This window comes from Arachis ipaensis, chromosome B06 (assembly GCF_000816755.2).
Source record: "Arachis ipaensis cultivar K30076 chromosome B06, Araip1.1, whole genome shotgun sequence".
In the NCBI taxonomy this organism is placed as follows: domain Eukaryota; kingdom Viridiplantae; phylum Streptophyta; class Magnoliopsida; order Fabales; family Fabaceae; genus Arachis; species Arachis ipaensis.
Genome location: NC_029790.2, coordinates 89,588,270 through 89,615,831, shown reverse-complemented (window position 1 = coordinate 89,615,831; position 27,562 = coordinate 89,588,270). Strand labels below are relative to the sequence as shown.

The 27,562-nt window shown below is 37.8% G+C and overlaps 2 protein-coding genes and 1 pseudogene across 2 annotated transcripts; 1 reads left to right on the top strand and 2 right to left on the bottom strand.

Annotated features, from left to right (window-relative positions):
• On the bottom strand, positions 15,276 to 16,554 carry LOC107647044. The gene is made up of 5 exons (XM_016351174.1): positions 16,422 to 16,554; positions 16,077 to 16,223; positions 15,901 to 15,995; positions 15,431 to 15,762; positions 15,276 to 15,279 (listed from the first exon to the last, which is right to left on the bottom strand). Exons 1-5 carry the CDS (start codon positions 16,552 to 16,554, stop codon positions 15,276 to 15,278), a joined length of 711 nt encoding a protein of 236 aa, XP_016206660.1.
• On the bottom strand, positions 16,651 to 17,163 carry LOC107647045. Its single transcript, XM_016351175.1, has one exon. It carries the CDS (start codon positions 17,161 to 17,163, stop codon positions 16,651 to 16,653), a length of 513 nt encoding a protein of 170 aa, XP_016206661.1.
• Positions 21,157 to 27,149, top strand: LOC107647046 (annotated as a pseudogene).

The following is a 27,562-nucleotide window of genomic DNA, read 5'->3' as shown; positions in this document are numbered from 1 at the left end:
CTTTTTGAGATTCATTTTGGGGACTGATGACATTTTACATCTCATATGGTATCTTCTACGGCATGAGTCTCTAAACCCCATAGGTGGGGGTGAGGAGCTCTGCTGTGTCTCAATGGTTTAATACAATTACTATTGTTTTCTATTCGACCACGCTTGATTCTGCTCTAAGATACTCACTCATACTTCAATATAAAGAATATGATGATCCGTGACACTCATCATCATTCTCAAATTTATGAACGCGTGCTTGACAACGACTCCCGTTCTATTTGAGCTCAACGTAGTCATTGGGCGACAGCTTGAGTGTGTATCTCTTGGGTTTCTAATCTACGAGTTTGACTTGCATCTCCTGACAATAGAGCATTCAAACCCATGAGATCAGAACCTTCATGGTGAAGGCTAGAACAAACGAGCTTCAAACTCACAAATGTTGGGCACAGTGATAGTGTGCAAAAGGACAGAGAGGTCTTATTCCGACACGAGTGAGAACCGACAGATGATTAGCCGTGCGGTAGCTGTGCCTGGTATTTTTCATCCGAGACGAGAGATCCGACAGATGATTAGCCATACAGAAGCCGTGCCTGGACCATTTTCACTGAGAGGGAGGATGGTAGCCATTGACAACGGTGATCCACCAACATACAGCCGGCCGTAGAAGAAGCCATGCGTGTTTGGAGAAGAAGACAGTAGGAAAACAGAGATTCAGACGACAGAGCATCTCCGGAACCTCAAGATAACCATAGCTTGCTTCAAGCCGGCAATCTCCGTGGGATCGACCCTTACTCACGTAAGGTATTACTTGGACGACCCAGTGTACTTGCTGGTTAGTTGTGCGGAATTGTCACATAAAGTGTCTTGCAGTTTTGTGCACCAAGTTTTTGGCGCCGTTGCCGGGGATTGTTCGAGTTTGGACAACTGACGGTTCATCTTGTTGCTTAGATTAGGAAAAATGTATCTTTTTTGGTTTAGAGTCACTAAATTTGAGTCCTTTATTTTCTTTTCAAAAAAAAAAGTTTTCAAAAGTCTTTCAAAATTTTATTTTTCTTTATTAATCTCTAAACTTTCTTTGAGTCGTTTAATTGAGTCTTCTGTTTGAGTTCAGTTTCATGTTTTAAGTTTGTTATCAATTGTATGTTTTTTTTTTCGAATTGTATGCTCTTTTTATTCTTCATATTTTCGATTTTTATGTTCCTTGTTCTTTCTTGATCTTCAAGTTGTTCTTGTTTATTTTCCTTGTTTAATCTTTAGTTTTTCTTGTTTTGTATCTTTCCTTATTTTTCTTGTGCATCTTCGAATTATTAGTTTCTAAAGTACAAAAAATTTTTAAGTTTGGTGTCCTTTGTGTCTTTATTTCCTTAAAAATTTTCAAAAATTTATTCTTGGTGTTCATCTTGATCTTCAAGTTGTTCTTGGTGTTCATCTCGACCTTCAAGTTGTTCTTGGTTGTTTTCTTTGTTTTGATCTAAAAATTCTAAGTTTGGTGTCATTTTATTGTTTTTCTCTTTCCTCATTAAATTCAAAAAATCAAAAAAATATATTTTCCTTTATTTACTCATCATTTTCGAATTTCTTGGGTTGACTTAGTCAAAATTTTTAAAATTTGGTAGTTTCTTGTTAGTCAAGTCAAAATTTCAATTTAAAAAATTTATCTTTTCAATTCTTTTTCAAAATAAATTCTTTTTCAAATTTTCTTTTTATTTTTTTTGAAAATATCTTATAAAACTTTTCAAAATCTTTTTAATTTCTTTTATTTAATATTTTTCGAATTCATTGTCATATTTATTATTTTGATTGAAAAATTTTAAGTTTGGTGTTTTCTTGTTAAGAAAGTTTCAATCTTTAAAATTTTAAAATCATATCTTTTTCAAATCTTTTCTTTTATTTATTTTTCAAAAAACAAAATAACTCCCCCTCCACATCCATTCTTTTACCTGTAGCTCATCTTCCAATACCAATGCTCTATATCTTGACATAGAGACACACATTTTCACATCTCCTAGCTATCTGTATACACAAAAACAAAAGAGGTTCAAGATGAACTCAACTGGAGATGAACAGTCCAGAAGGACTCTGGGATCATATGCTAACCCCACTACTGCTTCATATGGGAGTAGTATCTGTATACCCTCCATCAGAGCCAGCAACTTTGAGCTGAACCCTCAGCTCATTATCATAGTACAGCAAAATTGCCAGTATTTCGGTCTTCCACAGGAAGAACCTACTGAGTTTCTGGCACAGTTTTTATAAATTGCTGACACAGTACGTGATAAGGAAGTAGATCAGGATGTCTACAAATTATTACTATTTTCATTTGCTGTAAAAGATCAAGCTAAGAGGTGGTTAAATAACTAACCCACAGCAAGCATAAGAACATGGAAACAGTTATCAGACAAATTTCTGAATCAATATTTCCCTCCAAAAAGGATGACACAGCTAAGGCTGGACATTCAAGGCTTTAAACAAGAGGATAATGAATCCCTTTATAATGTCTGGGAGAGGTACAAAAAGATGCTAAGGAAATGCCCCTCTGAAATGTTTTCAAAATGGGTGTAGTTAGACATCTTCTACTACGGGCTTACAGAAAAGGCCCAGATGTCTCTAGACCACTCAGCTGCTGGATTGGATCTATACACATGAGAAAGACAATTGAAGAGGCTTAAGAGCTCATTGATACAGTTGCTAGAAATCAACATCTATACTTAAGTAGTGAGTCCTCCATGAAAGAAGAGGCTAAAGCAGTATCCACTGAACTTAGTCCTCCAGAACAAGTTGCTGAACTCAATCAGCAATTGCTTTTTATAACAAAACAGTTAGCAGAATTTAAAGAGATGCTACAAGACACTAAAAATACTAACAAGAATATGAAAGTATAATTGGATCAGACAAGACAGCAGATATCAAAACAGATAACAGAAGAGTGCCAAGCTGTTCATTTAAGGAGTGGAAAGACATTGAATGTCTCAACTCAAAGCAGCAGAAAGCCAAGAAAGGAACAACTGACAGAGGATGACCAAACCACTGCCCAAAATCCCTCTGAGGACAGTAAGAGCCCAGAGAGGAATGATTCTGGCATTCAAATGCCAGAAAAGGGTGAGAAGTTGGCGTTGAACGCCTAGTGGATGGCCAATTCTGGCGTCCAAACACCAGAAAAGGGTGGCAGTCTTGCGTTGAATGCCCATACAGCACCCAATTCTGGCGTTCAAACGCCAATGAGGGATCAGACACCTGCAAGTGCTGATAACAACCCCCTTAAGCAGGCTTCTCCAACTACTTCTGTAGGAAATAAACCTACAGCAACTAAGGTTGAAGAATATAAAGCCAAGATGTCTTATCCTCAGAAACTCTGCCAAGCGGAACAGGATAAACAATTTGCCCGCTTTGCAGACTATCTCAGGACTCTTGAAATAAAGATTCCGTTTGCAGAGGCACTTGAGCAAATACCCTCTTATGCTAAGTTCATGAAAGAGATCTTAAGTCATAAGAAGGATTGGAGAGAAACTGAAAAAGTTTTCCTCAATGAAGAATGCAGTGCAGTCATTCTGAAAAGCTTACCAGAGAAGCTTAAAGATCCCGGAAGCTTTATGATACCATGCACATTAGAGGATGCTTGTACCAAGACAGCTCTATGTGATCTTGGGGCAAGTATCAACCTGATACCTGCATCCACTATCAAAAAGTATGGTTTGATTGATGAAGTTAAACCAACCCGGATATGCCTCCAACTTGCTAATGGCTCCATTAAAATTCCATCAGGCATAATTGAGGAAATGATTGTCAAGGTTGGGCCATTTGCCTTTCCCACTGACTTTGTGGTGCTGGAAATGGAGGAGCACAAGAGTGCAACTCTCATTCTAGGAAGACCTTTTCTAGTGATTGCATGAACCCTCATTGATGTCCAAAAAGGGGAGGTGACCCTGAGAGTCAATGAGGATGAGTTTAAGTTGAATGCTGTCAAAGCTATGCAGCATCCAGACAGCTCAAAAGACTGCATGAGCATTGATGTTATTGACTCCCTGGTAGAGGAGGTCAATATGACTGAGTCTCGAATCAGAGCTAGAGGACATCTTTAAAGATGTCCAGCCTGATCTGGAGGAACCAGAGGAAATAGAAAAGCCTCTGAAAACTCCTCAGGAAGAGGAAAAACCTCCTAAACTCGAGCTCAAACCACTACCACCATCCCTGAAATATGCATTTCTGGGAGAAAATGACACTTTTCCTGTGATCATAAGCTCTGCTTTAGAGCCACAGGAAGAGAAAGCACTAATTCAGGTCCTGAGGACACACAAGACAACTCTTGGGTGGTCCATAAGTGATCTCACGGGCATTAGCCCAGCCAGATGCATGCACAAGATCCTATTGGAGGATGATGCTAAGCCAGTGGTTCAACCACAGAGGCGGCTGAATCCAGCCATGAAGGAGGTGGTGCAGAAAGAGGTCACTAAGTTACTAGAGGCTGTGATTATTTATCCTATTTCTGATAGTCCCTGAGTGAGCCCTGTCCAAGTTGTCCCCAATAAGGGAGGTATGACAGTAGTTCATAATGAAAGGAATGAACTGGTTCCCACAAGAACAGTTACAGGATGGCGTATGTGTATTGACAACAGAAGGCTCAATACAGCCACCAGAAAGGATTATTTTCCTTTACCATTCATAGATCAGATGCTAGAGAGACTAGCAGGTCATGAATACTACTGCTTTTTGGATGGCTATTCAGGTTATAACCAAATTGCAGTAGATCCTCAGAACCAAGAGAAAACAGTATTCACATGTCCATCTGGAGTATTTGCCTACAGAAGGATGCCATTTGGTCTATGCAATGCACCTGCAACCTTTCAGAGGTGCATGCTCTCTATCTTCTCTGATATGGTAGTGAAATTTTTGGAAGTCTTCATGGATGACTTCTCAGTATTTGGAGACTCATTCAGCTCCTGTCTTGACCATCTAACACTTGTTCTGAAAAGGTGCCAAGAGACTAACCTGGTTTTAAACTGGGAGAAATGTCACTTTATGGTGACTGAAGGAATTGTCCTTGGGCACAGAATTTTGAACAAGGGAATAGAGGTGGATCAGGCTAAGGTAGAGGTAATTGAAAAATTACCACCACCTGCCAATGTTAAGGCAATCAGAAGCTTTCTGGGGCATGCAGGATTCTATAGGAGGTTTATAAAGGATTTTCCAAAAATTGCAAAACCTCCGAGCAATCTGCTAGCCGTTGATACACCATTTGTCTTTGACACAGAGTGTCTGCAGGCCTTTGAAACTCTGAAAGCTAAGCTGGTCACAGCACCAGTCATTTCTATACCAGACTGGACATTACCATTCGAACTAATGTGTGATGCCAGTGACCATGCCATTGGTGCTGTATTGGGATAGAGGCATGACAAGCTTCTGCATGTCATTTATTATGCTAGCCGTGTTTTAAATGACGCGCAGAAAAATTACACAACCACAGAAAAGGAGTTGCTTGCAGTAGTTTATGCCATTGACAAGTTCAGATCTTATTTAGTAGGATCAAAAGTGATTGTGTACACTGACCATGCTGCTCTAAAATATCTCCTCACAAAGCAGAATTCAAAACCCAGACTCATAAGATGGATGTTGCTTCTGCAAGAGTTTGATATAGAAATAAGAGCCAGAAAAGGGACAGAGAACCAAGTAGCTGATCACCTGTCCTGGATAGAACCAGTAGAAGGAGCGTCCTTCCCTCCTACTGAGATCTCTGAAACCTTTCTGGATGAGCAACTATTTGCCATTCAGGAAGTACCGTGGTTTGCAGACATTGCAAACTATAAAGCTATGAGATTCATACCCAAAGAGTACAGTAGGCAGCAAACAAAAAAAATTGGTTTCTGATGCAAAGTACTACTTGTGGGATGAACCATATCTCTTTAAGAGATGTGTAGACGGAATAATCCGTAGATGTGTGCCTAGAGAAGAGGCACAGAAGATCCTATGGCATTGCCATGGATCACAATATGGAAGACATTTTGGAGGTGAGCGAACAGCCACAAAGGTTCTCCAATATGGCTTTTACTGGCCTACTCTCTATAGAGACTCCCGAGAATTTGTACGTAACTGTGACAGTTGCCAGAGAGCTGGTAATCTGCCTCACGATTATGCCATGCCTCAGCAAGGGATCTTAGAGATTGAGTTATTTGATGTATGGGGTATTGAGTTCATGGGGCTTTTCCCACCATCATATTCAAACACTTATATTCTGGTGGCAGTAGACTATTTATCTAAATGGGTAGAGGCAATTGCAACACCCACTACTGATACTAAGACAGTGATGAAGTTCCTCCAGAAGCATATCTTCAGCAGGTTCGGTGTCCCTAGGGTACTAATCAGTGATGGAAGCACCCGTTTCTGCAATAAACAGCTTGACTCTGCTCTGATCCGATATGGAATTAACCACAAAGTGGCAACTCCATATCATCCACAGACAAATGGGTAGGCTGAAGTCTCAAATAGAGAACTAAAACGAATCCTGGAATGGACTGTAAGTACCCGTAGAAGGGATTGGGCAAGAAGTCTGGATGATGCTTTGTGGGCATACAGAACCGCATTCAAGACTCCTATAGGGACCTCTCCATACCAGCTTGTGTATGGAAAAGCCTGTCATCTGCCAGTGGAACTGGAACACAAGGCCTACTGGGCAACCAGGTTCCTAAACCTTGATGCTAAGGTAGCTGGAGAGAAAAGATTACTCCAGTTGAATGAGCTGGAGAAGTTTAGACTCAATGCTTTCGAAAATGCTAAAAATTTACAAGGAGAAAGTAAAAAGGTGGCATGACAGAAAGCTGTCATCTAGAGTCTTTGAGCCAGGACAGAAGGTTCTGCTGTTTAACTCTAGGCTCATATTATTCCTTGGGAAATTGATATCCCGGTGGAAGGGACCATATGTGATTACAAGTGTGTCATCATATGGATATGTAGAGCTTCAGGATATTGACTCTGACAAAAAGTTCATTGTTAATGGACAGAGAGTCAAACATTATCTTGAAGGCATTGTTGAGCAAGAGTGCTCAAAACTGAGACTAAATTAAAAGCTCAATAAAGTCCAGCTAAAGACAGTAAAGAAGCGCTTGTTGGGAGGCAACCCAGCCATTATAAAAAATTAGATGTTTATAACAATTATATGAGTCTATTTAATTTTGTTATTCATGTTCGTTAATGCATTTTAGTGAATAAGTCAGGGAAATGAAGGTTCGGGACATAAAGCAGAGGAATCACAGAGAAAAAGAGCTCACTAGCATCAAAACACCAGTAAAGGGGCATTTTGGGCATTAAACGCCAAAATGGCTATCATTCTGGGCGTTAAACGCCAGAATAGCTATCATTCTGGGCGTTTAACGCCAGAAACAGTAGCATCCTGGGCGTTCGCAAAAACAGCCCAATAACAAAGGATTTCTGGCGTTTAACGCCAGCCAGGATACCTGGCTGGGCGTTAAACGCCTAAATGACCTGCCAGATGGGCGTTAAACGCCAGAACGGCTATCATTCTGGGCGTTTAACGCCATAACAGCACAAGGGAGGTGATTTTGTTTCCAACTTCAATTTTTTCGAATTTTCATGTTTTAATTCAAAATTTTCTGCATCAAAACATTACAAACATTCATTTTTTAATTTCTATTTCTAAAAATTATTAATCTTTTAAATTCTTTTTCAATTCTTTTCAATTCTTTCCCAAAACGTTTTTAAAACTCATTTATCTTTTTAAGATTCTTTCCAAATCTTTTTAAATTGCTTCATATTATCTTAGATATATTAACAACATTTCAACTTTAACTTCCTCCTATCTTTGTCATATCTTTTAAATTTTTAAATTCTTATCTTTTTCATATCATGTTTATCTTTTATCAATCATACCTTTCATCTTATCTTTTTCAAAAATTTGAAACCCATCCCTCCCTCCCCTTTAAAAACACATTCGGCCAGCCCCTTTTCACCCATCATTCGAATCCTTCTCTCCATCTATTCATTTTTTTTTGCTCGAGGGCAAGCAAATCTCTAAGTTTGGTGTGCTTTCTGTGATCCCTGAGCTAAAACAAACTAATCTCATGGCTCCCAAAGGAAGACAAACAACTTCAAGAGGCAAGAAAGAAAGCAATCCAAAACCACTTTGGATGAATGAAAAATTTTGCACCAAAGAACATGCAGACCATTACTTCAAACTTGTGTGCAGAAGATCAGTGATCCCCGAAGGTAAGTTCAATCTGAAAGAAGACGAATACCCGGAGATCCAAGAGCAGATTTAAAATAGGGGCTGGGAAGTCCTGGCTAATCCTGAGATACATGTTGGAAGAAAATGATCCAGGAATTCTATGCAAATCTGTGGATGACGGATAAGCAAAGAATAGAGGGAACTACTTTCTACTCCTTTCGGACTATGGTCAGAAGGAAGATTATTTACTTCCACTTTGACAAAGTGGGAGAAGTTCTCAAGCTTCCTCAACTACAAGATGATCCAGAGTCCTTTAATAGGAGAATGGCCAAAGATAAAAGGCTAGATCAAGTTCTAGAGGACATATGCCTCCCTGGAACCAAGTGGATTACTAATTCAAAAGGTGTCCCAAACCAGCTAAAGAGAGGAGATCTCAAACCAGTTGCTAGAGGTTGGCTGGATTTCATTGGGCGTTCTATACTCCCAACCAGCAACCGCTCTGAAGTCACTGTCAAGAGGGCAGTGATGATTCACTGTATTATGCTGGGGAAAGAGGTAGAGATTCATCAGCTGATTCCTGGTGAAATTTACATATTTGCAAACAAAGAATCCACTGATGCCAAATTGGCTTACCCAAGCTTGATTAGTCTGTTATGTAAAGATGCAGGGGTAAAGATGGGTGTGGATGAATATATCCCAGTTGAACGCCCAATCACCAAAAAGGTGATGGATGGAACTCAAGTTCAAGAAAACCCCATCAAGAGGAGGGCGCATGAGCTCCTCCCAAAAATTCGTCAATTTGAATTCTGGGCCTGCTTAGAAGCTTCTGTCACCAAGTTGCAAGAAGCTATGGATCAACTCAAAGAAGAGCAACAAAATCAAAACAGCATGTTCTGCAAACTGCTCAAGGAACAGGAGAAGCAGGGGCGTGATCTACAGGAGCTGAAGCGCCAGAAGCTCTCCTCTGAAGCGCCAGACGTCCCACAGATAGAAGGAGCCAACACCCTTCAAAGCTAAAGGTTGTTGAATCCTAACTCTGTGATAACTTTTATTGAACCTATTGCAAGAGATATATGAAGCATTAGTATTAGAGTAGTTTATTTTTATGTCTTTAATTATTATTCCATAAGTATTAGTAGTATTTAAATTTTCATTTTAATTTTCTGTTTTTTTAATTAATAAAATTCGAATTGCATGAGTAGTATTTTATTTTTATTTTCCAAATTGGCTATAATTTATTCCTCTTATCATCATTAAACATGAATAAAATAGTAGATTTTTAGGAATAAGGGTGCAACCATTTTGAGTATATTAATAAGAAAAATTCAAATTATTTATATGTGGAGGCATTACTTTAGCTCTCTAAATGAATGCATGAACAAAGCATGTTTTGATACTAAAGATGAAAGTATGTATTGGCTCTTGAAGGAATGATGAAAAAGAAACATGTTATTGATAATCGGAAAAATCATAAAATTGATTCTTGAAGCAAGAAAAAGCAGTGAAAAAGAAAGCTTATTCAAAAAAAAAAGCAGAAAAAGCCAAAAGCTCTTTAAACCAAAAGGCAAGAGCAAAAAGCCACTAAAAGGATCCAAGGCTTTGAGCATTAATGGATAGGAGGGCCCAAATGAATAAAATCATGGCCTAAGCAGCGTAATCAAGCTGTCCCTAACCATGTACTTGTGTCATGAAGGTCTAGGTGAAAAGCTTGAAACTGAGTGGTAAAAGTCATGATCCAAAGCAAAAAGAGTGTGCTTAAGAACTCTGGGTACCTCTAACTGGGGACTCTAGCAAAGTTGAGTCACAATCTGAAAAGGTTCACCCAGTTAAGTGTCTGTGGCATTCATGTATTCTTAAAGTACATTTTGAAAAACAGAATGCTAAGGGTCACGGCCAAGACTCATAAAGTAGCTGTGTTCAAAAATCAACAAAACTAAAACTAGGAGAGTCAATAACACTATCTGAATTCTGAATTCCTAAAGAATCCAATAATTCTGAGCTTTAGAGGATAATTGAGATGCCAAGACTGTTCAGAAGCAAAAAGCTATACGCCACGCTCATTTAATTTGAATTGTGAGTTTTATTGAAGACTCTGAGATGTTATTGCATCATTATCTTCTTTTTATCCTATTTTATTTATCTAGCTGCTTGGGGACAAGCAACAGTTTAAGTTTGGTGTTGTGATGAGCGGATATTTTATACGCTTTTTGGTGGTGTTTTCATGTAGTTTTTAGCATGTTTTATTCACTTTTTATTACATTTTTATTAGTTTTTATGCAACATTTATATTCTTGGGTTCTCCTATGAGTTTGTGTATTTTTTTGTAATTTCAGATATTTTCTGGCTGAAATTGAAGGATATGAGCAAAAGTCTGATTCAGAGGCTGAGAAAGGACTGCAGATGTTGTTGGATTCTGACCCTCCTGCACTTGAAGAGGATTTTCTGGAGCTACAGAAACCCAATTGGCACGCTTTCAATTGCGTTGGAAAGTAGACATCTTGCGCTTTCAAGTCCATACTTTGGCCGAGATTTGATGGCCCAAACTGGCGTTAAATGCCAGACTTGAAACCCTTTCTGGCGTAAAATGCCAGAATAGGCATACCTCTTGGCGTTAAACGCCAAAATGGGCACCAAAGCTGGAGTTAAATGCCAAGAATAGCCTATACACGTGAAAGCTTTAAAGCTCATCCCAAACACTCACCAAGTGGGCCCCAGAAGTGGATTTCTGCACTTAGTTACTCATTTTCTGTAAACCTAAGTTACTAGTTTAGTATAAAAACTACTTTTTGATATTCATTTTGGGGACTGATGACATTTTACATCTCATATTGCATCTTCTACGGCATGAGTCTCTAAACCCCATAGGTGGGAGTGAGGAGCTCTGCTATGTCTCAATGGATTAATACAATTACTATTGTTTTCTATTCGATCACGCTTGATTCTGTTCTAAGATACTCACTCGTACTTCAATATAAAGAATATGATGATCCGTGACACTCATCATCATTCTCAAATTTATGAATGTGTGCTTGACAACCACTCCCATTCTATTTGAGCTCAACGTAGTCATTGGGCGACAGTTTGAGTGCGTATCTCTTGGGTTTCTAATCCACGAGTTTGACTTGCATCTCTTGACAACAGAGCATTCAAACCCATGAGATCAGAACCTTCATGGTGAAGGCTAGAACAAACGAGCTTCAAACTCACAAATGTTGGGTGCAGTGACAGTGTGCCAAAGGACAGAGAGGTCTTATTCCGACACGAGTGAGAACCGACAGATGATTAGCCGTGCGGTAGCTGTGCCTGGTATTTTTCACTGAGAGGAAGGATGGTAGCCATTGACAACGGTGATCTACCAACATATAGCCGGCCATAGAAGAAGCCATGCGTGTTTGGAGAAGAAGACAGTAGGAAAGCAGAGATTCAGATGACAGAGCATCTCCGGAACCTCAACCTGTTCCTCATTACTGAATCACATGTATCATTCATTTCATGTTATTTACTTTTCATAAACAAAATCATTCATATCATTTGAATCTCCCGAATAATATTTACAGGATAACCATAGCTTGCTTCAAGCCGACAATCTCCGTGGGATCGACCCTTACTTACGTAAGGTATTACTTGGATGACCCAGTGCACTTGCTGGTTAGTTATGCGGAATTGTCACATAAAGTGTCTTGCAGTTTCGTGCACTAACTACTCTTAAATATAAACTCAATTTCTCATGCAATACATCACTTCTTTTTTTTCTTTTCTTTTTAGATTCAAGCTCAATGAGCGATATATGAGACAATTTTTTTTAACTAAAAGCAAATAACAGAATGAAACTAAATCTAAGCACTGAAAGTACTAAAGATCATGCAGGCAATCAAAACAATAGAAAATAGAAGACAACAAAATAAGAATGGAAGGGAAAATAGAATGAAAGGAACTCAACCACCTCAGTTATGCTGGTGGCCATCTCATTCCTCCAGCTGTGTTCCTTCATGCAGAACATTCATCTCCCCATGGTGCCACTGATGAGAAGGTAAATAGAAAGTGCACTCTACAACACCAAACTTAAAAGTTTGCTTGTACCCAAGCAAACAAAAACTCCAGGGTGTCAAAAATTCCTTTTAATTGCTCCTGTTCCTATTTTAATCATTCTGCATGACCAAAACACATGTAAAACAAGAAAAATTCTAAAAAAAATTGAGATAAAGTACTTTAAAACCAGAACTAAAATAACTATAATGCTAAAATCAAAATAACTATAAAATTAAAACCAAAGTAACTACAAAACCAAGGATACTAGTAGTTGGGTTGCCTCCCAACAAGCGCTTCTTTAATGTCATTAGCTTGACACTTGATTGTTGAATTTTCTTCCTCTTCTTCCAATTAGTTAAAAGAAATGTCTCCAAGGGAGGAGAGGTGAAAATTAGTGCCCTTTGATATAAATTCCTCCTAACAAGCTTTCTTTTATTGTGGCTAACTTGATTCACCTTACTTGTTGGGGTAGAGGTTGGATTATTTTTTGCTGACCTTTTCTTTTTCATGGATATTTTCTTTTGTTTCTTGGTCAAAATCCCCTTTTCAGTGCTTTCCTTGGTTTCCTTCACTTCTTTGATTTCAAAATTTGGGTGTTGTGTGATGGTTGGAGTGTACCCTTCATCAAGAACTTCTTGAATTGGTAGTTCAAGAAACTTACCCTCTATGCCACTCTCTGCTTCATTGGAGTGTAGATTCCCATAATTGTTTTCATCCCTTACAACCTCCTTTGTTTGTGCATCTTCCTGTTCTTCCATGTGTGAGGGTGGAGAGTTCTCTAATTCATTGGAGTATGAACTCCTTTGATTGATTTTCTCACTTTCTTCCATAGGATCTTGCATTGTATCTCTTGGGAAGGAATTTGCTTGTTCCTCTTCCTGGGGCTTGATAATCAACTCCACATATTTCTCTATATTTTTTACAATCATCTTCATATCATGTATGAATTCTTTCATGCGAAGCTCAAGAGCTGATGGTTCTTGATATGAATAAGGAGAGGAGGGTGGTTCTTGATATGAATAAGAAGGAGATGATGGTTCTTGATAAGAGTAAAAAGAGGATGGTTCTTGGTATGGATAGGGAGATGGTGGCTCTTGATATGAGTAGAAAGATGATGGTTCTTGATATGGATAGAGAGGTGGTAGTTCTTCGTATGAATATGGAGGTGGTGGTTCTTGATAGTTGGAACATGAAACACTGAAGTTTCTTTGGTTTTGACTTTGCCAACCAAAATTCGAGTAGTTCCTCGATCCACAATAATAAGAATCACTCCTTGGGTGTGAGTAATAACCCATGTGATCTCTCTCCATTATTTTTTCTTAGCACAAAATACCAAAAAGAATTAAACGCACCATGTGGTAAACAGGAAAGGAAAGAAGAAAGAACAGAATTTTTTTTTGAAAAGAAATAAAATAAGGAATAATAAAAATAAAAGAAGAATTCGAAAATAAATGAAAAGAGGTGAACTAAAAATTCAAAAATTAAACAAAGAAAAATACTAGTATTTTAAAAAATATTTTTTTAAAAGAAAAATTACTACAAGGACACCAAACTTAATTTCAAAAGTTAAGGAAAGATTTGTGATGCAAAATTCGAAAATTAGAACTAAAAAATAAAAAAAATTAAAGCTAAAATGCCTAATCTAAGCAATTAAACAACTAATAGTTGTCAATCACAGTCAATCCCCGGCAACGGCGCCAAAAACTTGGTGCGGAATTTATAACCACAAACTAACTGGAAAATGCACCGGGTTGTACCAAGTAATACCTCAGGTGAGTGAGGGTCGATCCCACGAGTATTGATGGACTAAGCAACAATGATTGAATGATTTACTTAGTTAGACAAACAGAAAAGAGTGTTTTGAGAGTTCAAACGCATTAACAGTAAATTCTGAAGATCAGAGAACAAGCAGTAAACGGATTGTGAAATATATATGAGAAAACAGTTAAGGCTTCAGAGATATCTATCTTCCAGATTGACTTTTCTTACCAACTATTCTAATCATGCAAGATTCCATTCATGGAAAACTATATGTGACTAAACCCTAATTCCTTAGACCTTTTTATTCTCCTCTAACCTTCATCAACCGCCAATTCCTTGGTCACTTGATTCCAATTAGAGGGTTAAGTTCAAAACTAGTTTATGTGCCACAGAAATCCTAATTACCCAAATATAAGAGGATTATATGTCACGTATCCCGTTAAGTCCAGATAATTAGAGATTTAGGAGAAATTGTTTTCAAACTGTTGTTCAAGCAAAGAGGTTTTCCAAGTTTTACAAGAACTCAATTAGAACAAGGGTCATACTTCCGTTCCACCCAGATTCATAAGATGAAGAACGAAAACAATTATTGAATTTGAAATCAATACATGAATTAAAATAGAAAAATAATAGTATTAATCCATAGAATAAACAGAGCTCCTAACCTTAACAATGGAGGTTTAGTTGCTCATGGTTTAGAGAGAAAACTAGGATTCAGAAAAACTGTAAATTGCGGAATGAGGTAGAAGAGAAGAGAAGAAACCCAAAGGGCTGATTCTTTTCCCTTTTATATCTAATCCTAATTAATGTAAAATATATTTTTCTAAAACTAAATAATATATTTTCCTAATTTTAAATAAAATAAAGTTTAATCAAAATTTGCAAAGCCTTCACGTGTAGTGCATCTTGGGACGAGTGGGGACCACTGGATTCATTAAGGGTGGCGCCAAACTTGGAAGAATCCAAGTTTGGCGTGGAGTGGTGCCTTTCTTTGGAGTTCTTGTGTTGGCACCGAAATTGAGTAAACTCAAGTTCGGCGTGGAGATGGCAGCGCCTGTTCCTTGGAGGCTTTTGAGTTGGCGCCAAACTTGAGCTTCCTCAAGTTTGGCGTGAAGTGGCCCGTATGAAATGGAAGAAAAGGGTATACTATTATATAACGTTGGAAAGCTCTGAAAGTTAGATTTCCAATACCACTGGAATCACGTCAATTGGACCTCTGTGGCTCAAGTTATTTCTGTTTGAGTGCAAGGAGGTTGGGGTTGACAGCATCATTCGCTTTCTTCCTTTTCTGCTACAAAACTCCGTCAAATCCATCCGAATGCTACCTGAAATAAACAGAAATTGAAAACAGCTCAAATTAGCATTTATAGTGGCTAAAGGTAATTAAATCTTGATTAAACTCAATAATTTAAGTGCAAATTCACTAGGAAAAGATAGAGAAGATGCTCACACATCAATACACTCGGTTGAATGAACCTCTTGTTCAGAAGCTCTTCGAACTGAGCCTTTAGTTCATCCAGCTCTGTCGGAGCCATTTGATATGGTGCAATCGACACTAGTCCAGCTCTCGGTACCAATTCAATCGCAAATTCAATCTCCCTTTGAGGTGGGAACTCAGGAATATCTTCCGGAAATACTTCCGGCAAGTCTCTAACTACCGAAATTTGATCTAGCTCCTGATTATCACCTAACGTATTCACAGCCAACAGTATATAACCCTGACACTCTTCTCCACTGCAGTTCACTATTACAAAGTTCAGGTAATAGCCCTCAGCTATCACTGTTCCACTTTCTCCTTCCGGCATAAACTGAATTGACCACTTAAAACAATCCAACAAAACTCAATTCTTTGACAACCAATCAAACCCCAAAATTATCTCCAACCCAACCATTGGTAATCAAATTAAATCATGCATAAATTCTCTACCCTCAATCTTGAAACCTACTTGTCTACAACCTGACTTAGTCACCACCGTCTGATGCGGAGTATGTACATGCAACTCAAATGCTAATTCTGACACTTTCAAGCCTAGTTCCTCAACTTTAGCAAACAAAATAAATGAATGTGAAGCTCCAGTATCATACAATGAAACCAAGATCTTGTCACTAATTAAACAGTTACCTCTCATCAGAGGATCCGCCTTAGCAGCATCCTTGGCGTTCACAGCAAATACTTGCCTTTGGTGTTGACTCTGACCTGCATTCGGGTTCTTCCCACGAGTACAATCCCTCGCAATGTGACCAGGTAAACCACAATTGAAGCAATCACCTATACCAATCTTGCAAGAGTCATATGGATGAAAACGTCCACAATGATCACAAATTAATTTCGGAGAAACCTTACTCTGATTCCCCATCCCTTTGCCACGCTGGTACTGATCATAAGTGTTCTTTCTGAAGCCTCCTTGACCTTGAGGTGCATGTCCTCTTTTCTTGAAATTCTAACCACTTGGCTGAAAGTACTTACCATGTCCCCGACTAGTGTTTCCTCCATGAGTGTCCCTTGACGAGGCTACCGTCTTTGCATATTCCTCAACAACTCTTGCCTTGTTCACCAGATTGGAGATAATATGAATCTCCAAAGGAGTCACAGCAGTCATGATATTATCCTTCAAGCCCCTTTGATACTTGATGCACTTCCAGCTTTCGTAGGTCTCTGGGGCACCCTGACACACCCTAGAGAACCTTCAGAGCTCCTAAAATAGGTTAGTATATTCCGCCACAGACAAGGAACCTTGCTTCAACTGCATAAGTTCCATCCCCGTCGCTTCCTTTGCAGATTCAGGAAAGTACTTCTTATAAAATGCCGTCTGGAATACATCCCAAGGGATGTCGGCATTCTGAAGCTGGAGCAAGCGGCATTCTCCTTGCCACCAGTGCTGAGCCTCTCCCAAAAGCTGATATGCAGCAAACTCCACATACTGGTTATTCAGAACATGTTGTGCTTGTAGCGCACGCTCCATGGCCTGAAACCAATTATCCACTTCTATAGAGTTGGTTGAACCTTTGAAACTTGGCGGATGAACCTTGAGAAAATTAGCCAAGGTCATCGGAGCACCTCCCATGTTATCACCATTTCCTTCCGTATTATCATTTCCGTTTTCATCTCCATTTCCATTCCCGGCTGGTTGGCCCAACCTCTGCACAACTTGCAGAGTCGCAGCAGCATTAGCCTCCATGGTGTTCACAAGATTCGCCATTGCCGCCATGAACTCGGCATAGTTATCGGCCGGTTGCTCATTCCTACTCTCTCCTCAGGAACGTGTACAACCTCATTCGTGAGTGGCCATTAGGGTTCCTGTCTGCACCAAACAATCGATATCAAGGTGATCAGCTTCAATATCAAAAGCCTAGTGCTTCAATTATCCCAAAAGGCACTCACAAACAAGCATGCTATGCATATATCAAACAAATAACCTAATAGAATCAAAGAAAAAGACATAGAGTGTACATTGAAGCACAATCGGTCCATCCCTCAGGCTCACGAGGACGAACCACTCTGATACCACTAAATGTAACACCTTAATTACCCTAAGCCTTACCTCGAGTCGTAAAGCAAATGTTAATCAAAGGTTACAACAATTCTAAAGCTTATACATATTTATATATAGAAGAAGTAATATATTCGAGAAGCCCGATGAAGGATACAGCTCAAAAATAGGATTTGAAAGGCGCACAACGTACACACGAAGCTACAAACTCAACGCACAAGATATAGTTGTAATATAACAAAATAGAAGAGTATAATAGTATAAAGATCTAGCTACGGCTCGCAGAGATTAAGCCGGCTAGTTATATACAGACAATATAGAATTCTGAAAGTTAAAAACAGCTTATACAAGTTTTTCTCTCAAAGTAAGCCTCTAGGGAAAAGTAAATACAAAAGTGAGAGATATAAACAAAATAATCAAAAAGACTCCAAAATATATCCAGGATCCTCTGCTCTGTCACCATCGAAGTAATTCACCGAGGTGGGTTGCGACCTGCATCTGAAAAACAACAACAGAATATGGTATGAGAACCGGAGGTTCTCAGTATGGTAACACTGCCCAGTAATGTAAGATATAAGACTTCGGGACGCTAGAGGCAATCCTAGAACTTCATATCTATCACAAGATTCATCTTAAAGTATAACTAAAACAGTAAAGCATAACTTAAAGCCTTAACATAATAAAAGGGTATTCTAACTTAGAGGATTTTCTAATCTAACAGTTCTCCGCTGTCCCACAGCCTTCACCAACCTATCCTCCATGCGATCCCATCGCCACCGCCTTCCAAACCTCATCAATCCCAGTAGAATACACAATTAATACAATGCAAGTAAAACACAAGTATAGGCATATATATCAAGTAAGTCAAATAGGCAATTAGGCATGTTATACAAATAGGCAAGCAATTTCAAGTCCGCAAAGCAAACAAACAGATAGAAGATGCACATGATGAATGCCTGTCCTGCTGGCTGTGATATCACATTGTCGGTTCAACTGCCAACCCGACACATCTCCATGGAGATGTCGCCCTTCGGAATCATAATGGGAACCCCTGAGATATGGTGCTCGGAACACCGTCCAGGATTTTGTGCCTGCACAATCTAGTGATCTGAAGGGATGCGAGCGGGATACTCTTGCCACGGACCTCACATCTCAACGCAAGCGGGACGAACCACCGCCCTTATGCTGCCGCCGCTACCTCGACAGGCGGGATCCAACCACCGTCCTTACCGGGCGCATAGCATCTCAACAATCTCAATTTAAAAAAGTTACATCGGTGGTTTTGAAAAAAAAAATTATTATTTCATTATATCAATAATTCATCATTTCAAACTCCGAGTCTTCGACTCATCTCAACCACTATCAATTCACAATTTTCTTTCCGAACTCATTAGTTCATCAATTCTCAATTCATATATCTTTCTCCCTTCTCACACCACCAAACCCATCCTCAGTACACCAGAAACCTAAGCCTTCGTTCTCTAACTTTTCAAGGTACAACCAAATTAAATCTTCTAGGACCTTTTCCCATATTTTGATACCCGAAAATAAGTCAAAGAGTTTTAAATAGGTGTCACAGAAGGTTACAAGCTTGTTGGGAAGGTGAAACAGTCAAAAACAAGAATTTAGTTGAAAAACAGGGAATGTGCGTACGCACAGGGGTGTGCGTGTGCACGGCCAGAAGGATTTTCAAATGTGTGCGTACGCATAGAGGTGTGTGTACGTACAAGTGTAAAATTTTTCAATTCTGTTCGCTCGCACAAGGCGTGCGAACGCCCCCAACAGAATGCACCTTCTACCGTGTGCGTGCGCACAGGGCTGTGCGTGCACACAGCTTGCAGAACTTTGTTGGTTATGTGCGCGCACAGAGCGTGCTAGCACTCCCATCAGTAGCCATGTCCCCGTGTGTGCGTGCGCACAGGTTCAAAAATTCACGAGGTGTGCGTGCGCACACAAACCAGAAATCACAAATTCTGCAGCATTCACAAAATTCAGATTTTGACACCAAACTTTGAATGATCATAACTTCCTCTACAAAAATTCATTTCCTACAAATTTTATATCCATTTAAAGATTTTTCAGTGAACTTTAATTTAAAGCAAATTTCAACAAATTTTGATAACTGAGACTCAAGTTATGATCCGTCAAAGTTCACCAAAAATTTATTTTTACCACAATGCACAAATTTCTCAATTCCTTGAAATATATGGCCAAAACCAAATCAAACCATTCTAAACTCCAAGTTACATCAAAATCTACCCTTTTATGTCATAATTCACCCTTTATACCAATTTTTCAATCACTTTACAATATCATCAACCCCAAACATCGAATATCTCACACTAAAACCATTTTTCAATCCACACAATCATCCATCATCATCATATCACTAACAATCATCATGATTTAACTCATTCAACCTCAATCTCACTCTTCAACATAATTTTATCTACATTAACATCACAATTCATCAAAATAGCAAAAACTCATCAATTCATCATACATCATATCTCAACAAATCAACAACCAATAAAATCCAATCCATACATCAATTCATCAATTCATCATACATCATTCATCATACATCATATCCTCTGGGTCACTAGCCTAAGTGTCCAGAAATATTATATATTACATAGAAGAAACCGAAACCATACATTGACCGATTTTTAATATGCATAAAAACCCAAATTGAGTGCAAATCAAGCTTCCAACCACAACCAAGTTACCAACCCACTCCAACAAGCATCAACAATCACTCCAAAGCTCCAATCAAATGCCAATAATCATAATCTCAATCTATATACACATAATTTACAACAATTCAACCTAGGGTTCATCAAATCTACAAAACTACAAGAGATTTGAATTGCTCACCTTATCCAATGATGATTGAGACAAAACCCAATAGTAATCAAGTGTTAGAGTGTACCTATACACCCAAAATCACAAAATTTCATTCAATACAAAATGCTAAAAATTCGAAATTTTGGAAGGAAGAAATAAGAGGAATTTTGTGATTTCCTTACCAGTTTCTTGGGTGATTTTGTAGAGCTCTCCGCGAGGATCGCGTGGCCGCAAACGGTGCGGCGATCGAAGCTTCGTAGCTCAAGTTATGAGCTTGGAAAGATGATGATGAATAGTGCCTCTTCTCCCTCTTTTCTTTCAGCTGGTGTGTGTTGTGTTTATGAGAGTGTTGTGTGCTGAATTGGCCTTTAATGAGAGTATATATATGTTGGGCTTGGGCCCAACTTAGGCCCGGTCCAATCCGTTAGCGTTTTTAGCTCGTTTGGCCAAACTTTGTGCCAAACCTTTAAAATTAATGTCCGGTTTTCAATTTATAATATTACTCTAAGATTTTCAACTGTTTTTAATTTTTTTCGTATAGTACCGGACAGACTTAAACCAATTTGATCGGTTCAGTTGCTGATTCGCGGTTTTACTCAATTTTTCGCAGAAAATACATTTTCTGACTCAGAAAAATCTATTGAGTCCAAAAATCATATTTAAATCCTCAAATTCTCATTCTAAATTTTCGGATCCTATTTTGGGTAATATTAATTATTTACTTAGACGATTAATTAGTCTCAGTTCTTACAGTGGCATCAGACAAACTCTCGGTCGTTGTTGTAGTCATTCTCGTTCATCATCTCTTGTCATTCTTGTATATATGGTAGTCATGCTCTTTCAAATTCTTAGAAATTGAAGAAAATGATAGAACAAAGGAATGCAAATTGTGTGTTGTATATGGGTGAGCTGGAAATGTGCACTATCTTTTCTTTGGCCTGGTTCCTCTAAGAAATGCTGAGACTTGGATGAATAGGGGTATGAGGAAGAAAATGAGTTTTTTGCGGTGATGTGTTTTGTGTGGAAGGGTAGGAATGAGATGATTTTCAACAATGTTATTGTTTGATGAAGAAAGAATGAAACTTGATATAGTTGTTTCCTATTTGTGCTTAAAACTGGAACCAGGAGAAGGAGCAAAGAAGAACAGCTAGTCCGAACCTTTTATGCAGGTGTGGTGCGACATCTGGTGCGGGAATGTTTAGGGTCCACGGGAGGAGTATTAAGTTTCTGATTTTATGTTGCTTTGGTTTCTTTAAGTGCTGCCTTCTACCGTTCTACTAGTTCTTGTTTAGGAATTTGCTATGCGCGTAGAAAGTTATATTCATTTAGGGAAAGTCTAGGAGATCAATTAATGGTCAACTTAACTAGAGTCAATTAGGATAAAAATAGTTCCAAAAATAAAAACTAATGTAATGTATATTACATTGCACCAAGGTCAATTGTTTAATGTGAACAATGACAATATTAAATATTTAAATTTATTAATTGCAAACTGATTTTTTTAGATTTTATAGTTACTAAATTTGATTTGTTTTGATTTAATTTAATACAAATATAATTATTTGATCTATTCTATTATTAAAAATAATTGTGTGAAAATATTTGACTGATTATTATTCCATTTATTAAATTTAAGTTAAAATAAAGATTTAATTTTATTCCAAAAGATTCATGCATGGTTTCTTCTAATTTTTAAAGTGTATTACTTTGACGCCATCATTTAAATTGTGAAACAAAGAAAAAGATAAGTTTTTTAATATATACTAATTAACAAATTTAATTTAAAATAAGGGTCTATTTTTTTTTTACCAAATAAGATCCAAGAACTCAAAAGACAAAAGTATTGTTCGATTTTATTTATCAACCAAACTACATATTCAAGCATGTTTTTTATCCAAGTCCAATCAAGCATTTAAATTCAATGCGTGAGTTTTCTAGCTACAGTCAGTGAGCAGTGTGCAAATAGAGCCCATTTTTGTGCAAATTGATAGGCTGAATTTGGTTCTAAAGGAGAATTCTGATTATGAAAGGCCGCCCGAGAATAATGCTAGGTACTTAGGTAGTGAAAATTTTTATCTTGCTGAAAGTGTCTGAAAAATCTTGTTGTAGGGTGATAGTTTTTTCTCTTTAGCTAGTAATTTTTATACTATTGTCTGCAGCATCACGCCATCAAGTGCCTCTTCAAATGGTAGTGGTTATGGTTTTGCTGATAAGGTTTGACACTATCACTACTAAGATTATGTTGTAATGTGTGGCTGAGTAACATCTACAATGTGTATTTTACTAGTTGTGTGATGCTTGTAGTTGTTAAACTTTACAATGGATGTACACAATTGAAAATGGAAATGAAGACAAAAAACTATTGTTTAACAGAGTTGGGAGATTTGAATTGATTCACTTCATGCCTTAGCTGGACTCCACATTTTTCTATCTTTCTCCGTCCTTTCAACTTTAACGTTGTTGCTGTTGATTGTTGAGAGATCCTTATGCAGCATAAAAATAAAGATCTATGAAGAGATACTAGTTTAGGATATGGATTAATAGTGTGTTGCAAATAGAAATCATTTGTCTGATGCGCATGTTCAATTTGAATGTTCCTCATTGCTACTGACTGTGGACTTCCATCAGATATCCGATGGAATGACTATACAAATTCAAACAGTTAATTTATTACTTGAAACTCATGGGGGTGCTCGTCCCCAAGGGGAGCAGCATGGTAAGTTCTTCTTACTAGTATTCTGAATTGGTTATCTACTTTAGTTTATTTATGCTCTGCAGTCGTTGTTATGTATCAATAAATTGAATTGAAATCAATATTTATATCTTTTTTGCTGAATTTGATCATTAGTGCAGTATTTGGTCTGCATTCATTGCAATAGAGTTTAATAACAGTGCACGTTTTTATGGGGTAGCTTTACAGATAAACCTGATGGATTGTTTGTCCTCTTTGACCAAAAAACTATGTTATAAATTTATCCAAAACTTATCCATAATTATCCATATATCTCTGGCTGTAGGGCACCGCCTATGGCATCTGTCACCATACCCAATTTGTTGCTGTATACCACAAATGAAAGCTGGGATGTAATTATGTTTCGGCTCGTGCTTACAATTAATTTGGGACACTTGGTATAAATATTGTTGAAGATTTTTTTCCGTTTGCATTATCAGGTTGTAAATCTTAAGGAGGCAAGGGAGTTCTCAAGTAATACGAAGTATATATATATATATGTATTCAAAGTACTGCATTATGCCTTTCATTTTATATCTTATGTGTGTATGACCGATATTGGGATAACTTACCATCTAAATATTGATATTCTATATCATCTTTATCCATTCATTGGTATTTCCCATTGTTAGAAACAAGAGACTGAGAGAGTAATCTGAAAAGTGTATTATTCAGTGTGATGAAAGGTACAATATACAAGGGGTATTTATAGGTGCTAAATGAATCAGAGTAATAAAGGCATAGAATCCTATAATTAATATACAGATATACTATATAAATATAGACGATACTAATTGGTCTAAATTGATGCTAATGATTCTCTAACACTCACTATATATAAATTCTTATCCCCACCTCTTTCTCTTCAGAAACTGGTGTGGGAATCTGTCTATTGATCTTTTTCCTCATCCTGACATGTTGAGGGATGAACTTTAGGCCGCTCTCAAGAGCGAGCAAACATGAGAGACGATGATGGTGCAAAACGAGTATTCTTTTGAGGGGAGTGTTTTCTAGAAGGAATATGGGGAGAAGCATATGTACAATTCCTCTAATCATAGTAATCTACTTTCTTCTAAATGGCCAAGATTCCTGACTCATGAAATGTTACTGTGCTTGCTATTTGCCAGATCACAATTCAGAGAACAGTCTCCAACTATCCACTTGGGCTTGAGGTTTAGTTGCACATCACAGAAGCTCTTTGCCCTGTATTAAGTGAGCCAGGTAATTAAAAGGAAACTTTTTACATGTGTCCACATTGAATCGATACAAGTGGCATAGATGATGTATGAAGTTAATATCATGTGTGCAGGACTTCGTACACTTCTCCGCTTTATGACAGGATTATCTGTCTGTCTAAACAGTTAATATATATGGAATGTTGTAAACTCCAATATTTAGTCCTTACATATATTGGAAGTTTCTTTTTTGGTCCTTGTAAATATTTTATAAACCTTCTTCTGGATTTTATAATATCACCACTTAATAGTGCTGGTCTAATAATAGAGACCAAAAACATAATGTTGGAACAAAACTCAGATCCAAAGAAAGAAAAGGTTGAGGGACAAAGACCAAAAATGACTTATAGATATTAAAAATATCTTTAAGCCATCTGGGACAGGGTTGGGTGTTTTGCTTCTACTTGGTGCATCTTGGAGAGTTTGGAAAGCTTTTATTGTTCTAATGAATATTGTCATGCTAATCTTTGTATTGAGGATCTCCTGTCCTCCACCTTGTTTGCATTATCCTGCTCCCTAACATTAATATTTCTTCCTTTAACAAGGAAATAAATGAAAAAGAAAAGGAAAAACATATTAGTGAATGTGAAAAATATTGGGAATGGATATATTAGCACCTATAACTTTTGTTGTTAGATATATTTGGTTGGCTCTTGAGCAAATAATTTCATCCAGAATGGGAAATAAGAAAGCAAACTATTAGCAATGTGCCCTACTTAGTTGTTTCAGTTTGCTATAGTCATAATGATGGTTTCTTTTTTCCATGCTGACTGTTGAAATAGTTTTCACTATTACTAAATTGTATATGTTTCTTGAAAATGCAGTGACAAGTTTTCACACCCGCCATGTTTGTTAGTGCAGCCATCTATACATTCTGTTAAAAGAGAGTCTTTTCATGTGCCAGAATTTGGTAATGCTTTATTAATTTAATTTTGCAATACTGATAAGGATAATTTTGTTTCGGTGTTGTGCAGTAATGTGTTGTAAATTTATTGAAAAAGTAAGACAATGATGGCATAACATTTATTTAATATTACATACCTTCACATTAACGATAACAACAACAACAACAATAACAACAACAAACCCTTGTCTTACTAAATGGGAATTATTACAAGGATCAAATGACACCATTGTGCCTGTCACGAATGATGCCTGAACTCAGCCATATATTCCTTGCTTGATTAAATTTATTCAATCCCATTTTCTCCCTCCTGCAGCTAGAGCTTTTGCCCTCCAATATATCCACTTGGAGAACAGCAGTGGCAATTGATTGAGGGAATTCCTCTAATCTGCCTCCGTTCCCTTCAGATTGTGCCTTCTGCACTTCCACCATTTTTTGCTTGCCAAACCGTTATTGACTGTCCGCCTCTTATGGTATTGCAATTTATTTCAACAAGTAACTTGCCTGCTATGCCTATATATTTGCTACGGTAATAGATTATGTTCTTTATTGATCTTTCATTATTTTCCAAATTCATCTTCAGGAAGAAGCTTGCCTTAGAGTATCTTCTTTCTTAGCTAATAGAATTGTTGTCAATTCTGGTGATATTTTACCAGATTCCTCAGTAAACTCTCTTTTCTTCACTCTCAGTGTCAGTGGACTGGATCTTATGGTTCTTTTGGACAAGGCCCAGTTGGATATTTCTAAAAGCAACACAGATAATGTAATTCAAACCTCCTTTGCTGGTGCAAGGCTTCATATTGAAGACTTCTCATATATAGATTCACCCTCAATGAAACTAAGAATACTGAAAACTGGATAAGGATCCTGCTTGTTTCAGTCTTTGGGAAGGTCAACCAATTGATGCTATCCAGAGAAACTGGAGTGCCAGAGCAGCCCAGATTACTTTTATCTCTGGAAGCATGTACTGTCCCACCTGCACGTTACGATTCTCTTGGATGGACCCAGGACTATGGAGATGTGTTGTTCTAAAAGGTGCTTGGATTGAAGTAGCAATGGCAACTGGCAATGGCAGTCCATTGTTAAAGGTTCCTCCTCTAGGAGGTATTGTGAGAGTTGATGTTTCTTGTGAACAGTTTCTGTCCAATTGTTTTGTTGAACAATTATTTTTTGTCTTAGTTCTTTACATGTATTTTGGGAGAGTTAGTGAGAAAATAGCAGTGGCCGGAAAAAGTAAACAATTGGAGGGCATTAAAAACAAATCTTCTAGTGAAAAGTTAATGGACATAACTCCTAGTGACAGTGCTGTAAGTTTGGCAGTTAAAGACCTTCAACTTCGATTTCTGAGTCTTCACCATTGAATGTCGAGGGAATGCCTCTAGTGTAGTTTGTTGGAAATGATTTGTTCATTAGTGCCACTCATAGAACCTTTGGTGGTGTTATTGTTATTTCGTCCACCTCACGCTGGGAGGGTGTTCAGATAGATTGCGTGGATGCTGAGAAGCACATAGCAGGAGAGAATGGCTCATTCTTAAGTTCTGGAGAGAATATTCCTTCAAGCAGTGATATATTGGAAACCGTCAATTGAGAACTGTATTCTGGGTACATAACAAGAGGAACCATCTATTGAACTGAAATGCTCCTTCAATCCCTTTTCTGGATGTAAACATGGTGCATGTCATACCATTGGGGGAACAAGATACAGAGTCTCATTGTTTGAACGGCTCAGCTTCTATATCTGGTATTCGTCTTGGTGGGGGAATGAGCTATGCTGAAGTCCTCCTACATCGATTTGGAATAATTGGTCCTGATGGTGGTCCTGGGAAGGGTCTTTGTAAAGGCTTCGAAAAGTTACAAGCAGGACCATTGGCAACAATTTTCAAGACAACACCTCCCGATGTTGATAATTCAGAAGATGGTATGAAACAGTGTTACCTGATTTTTCATAGCCAATATATTTACTATATGTTGTGATTTCTACTTTGTTCATGTTCTGTGTTTGTTTTTATAAATTGTTTGCTTATTAGTCAATTTTATGCCAGTTGGAAGTTTGAGCAAAGGAAAAGAAATCAGTTTTCCAAAATTGAATAAGCCAAAAAATGTGGATATAAATATAGAATTGGCGGGAGATTCTATGATGCTGATCGTGATTGTCAGCATCCCATGCTTAGGGGTGAGCACGGATAGCGGGTACTTGATTATCCGTCCAAATTCTAATCAAATTAATTAAATTGGTTCTGAAATAAACAGGTAATCGGGTCTAATCCGCACTAAATCGATGGTTTTTGTTAGTAATTGGTTTCGTGTATCGGTTTTGGGGGGTGTGGAATCCAAACCAACTCGCAAACCTGATCATATATTAATTAAATAAAAAAAATAAAAAAAAATATATGGATTAGA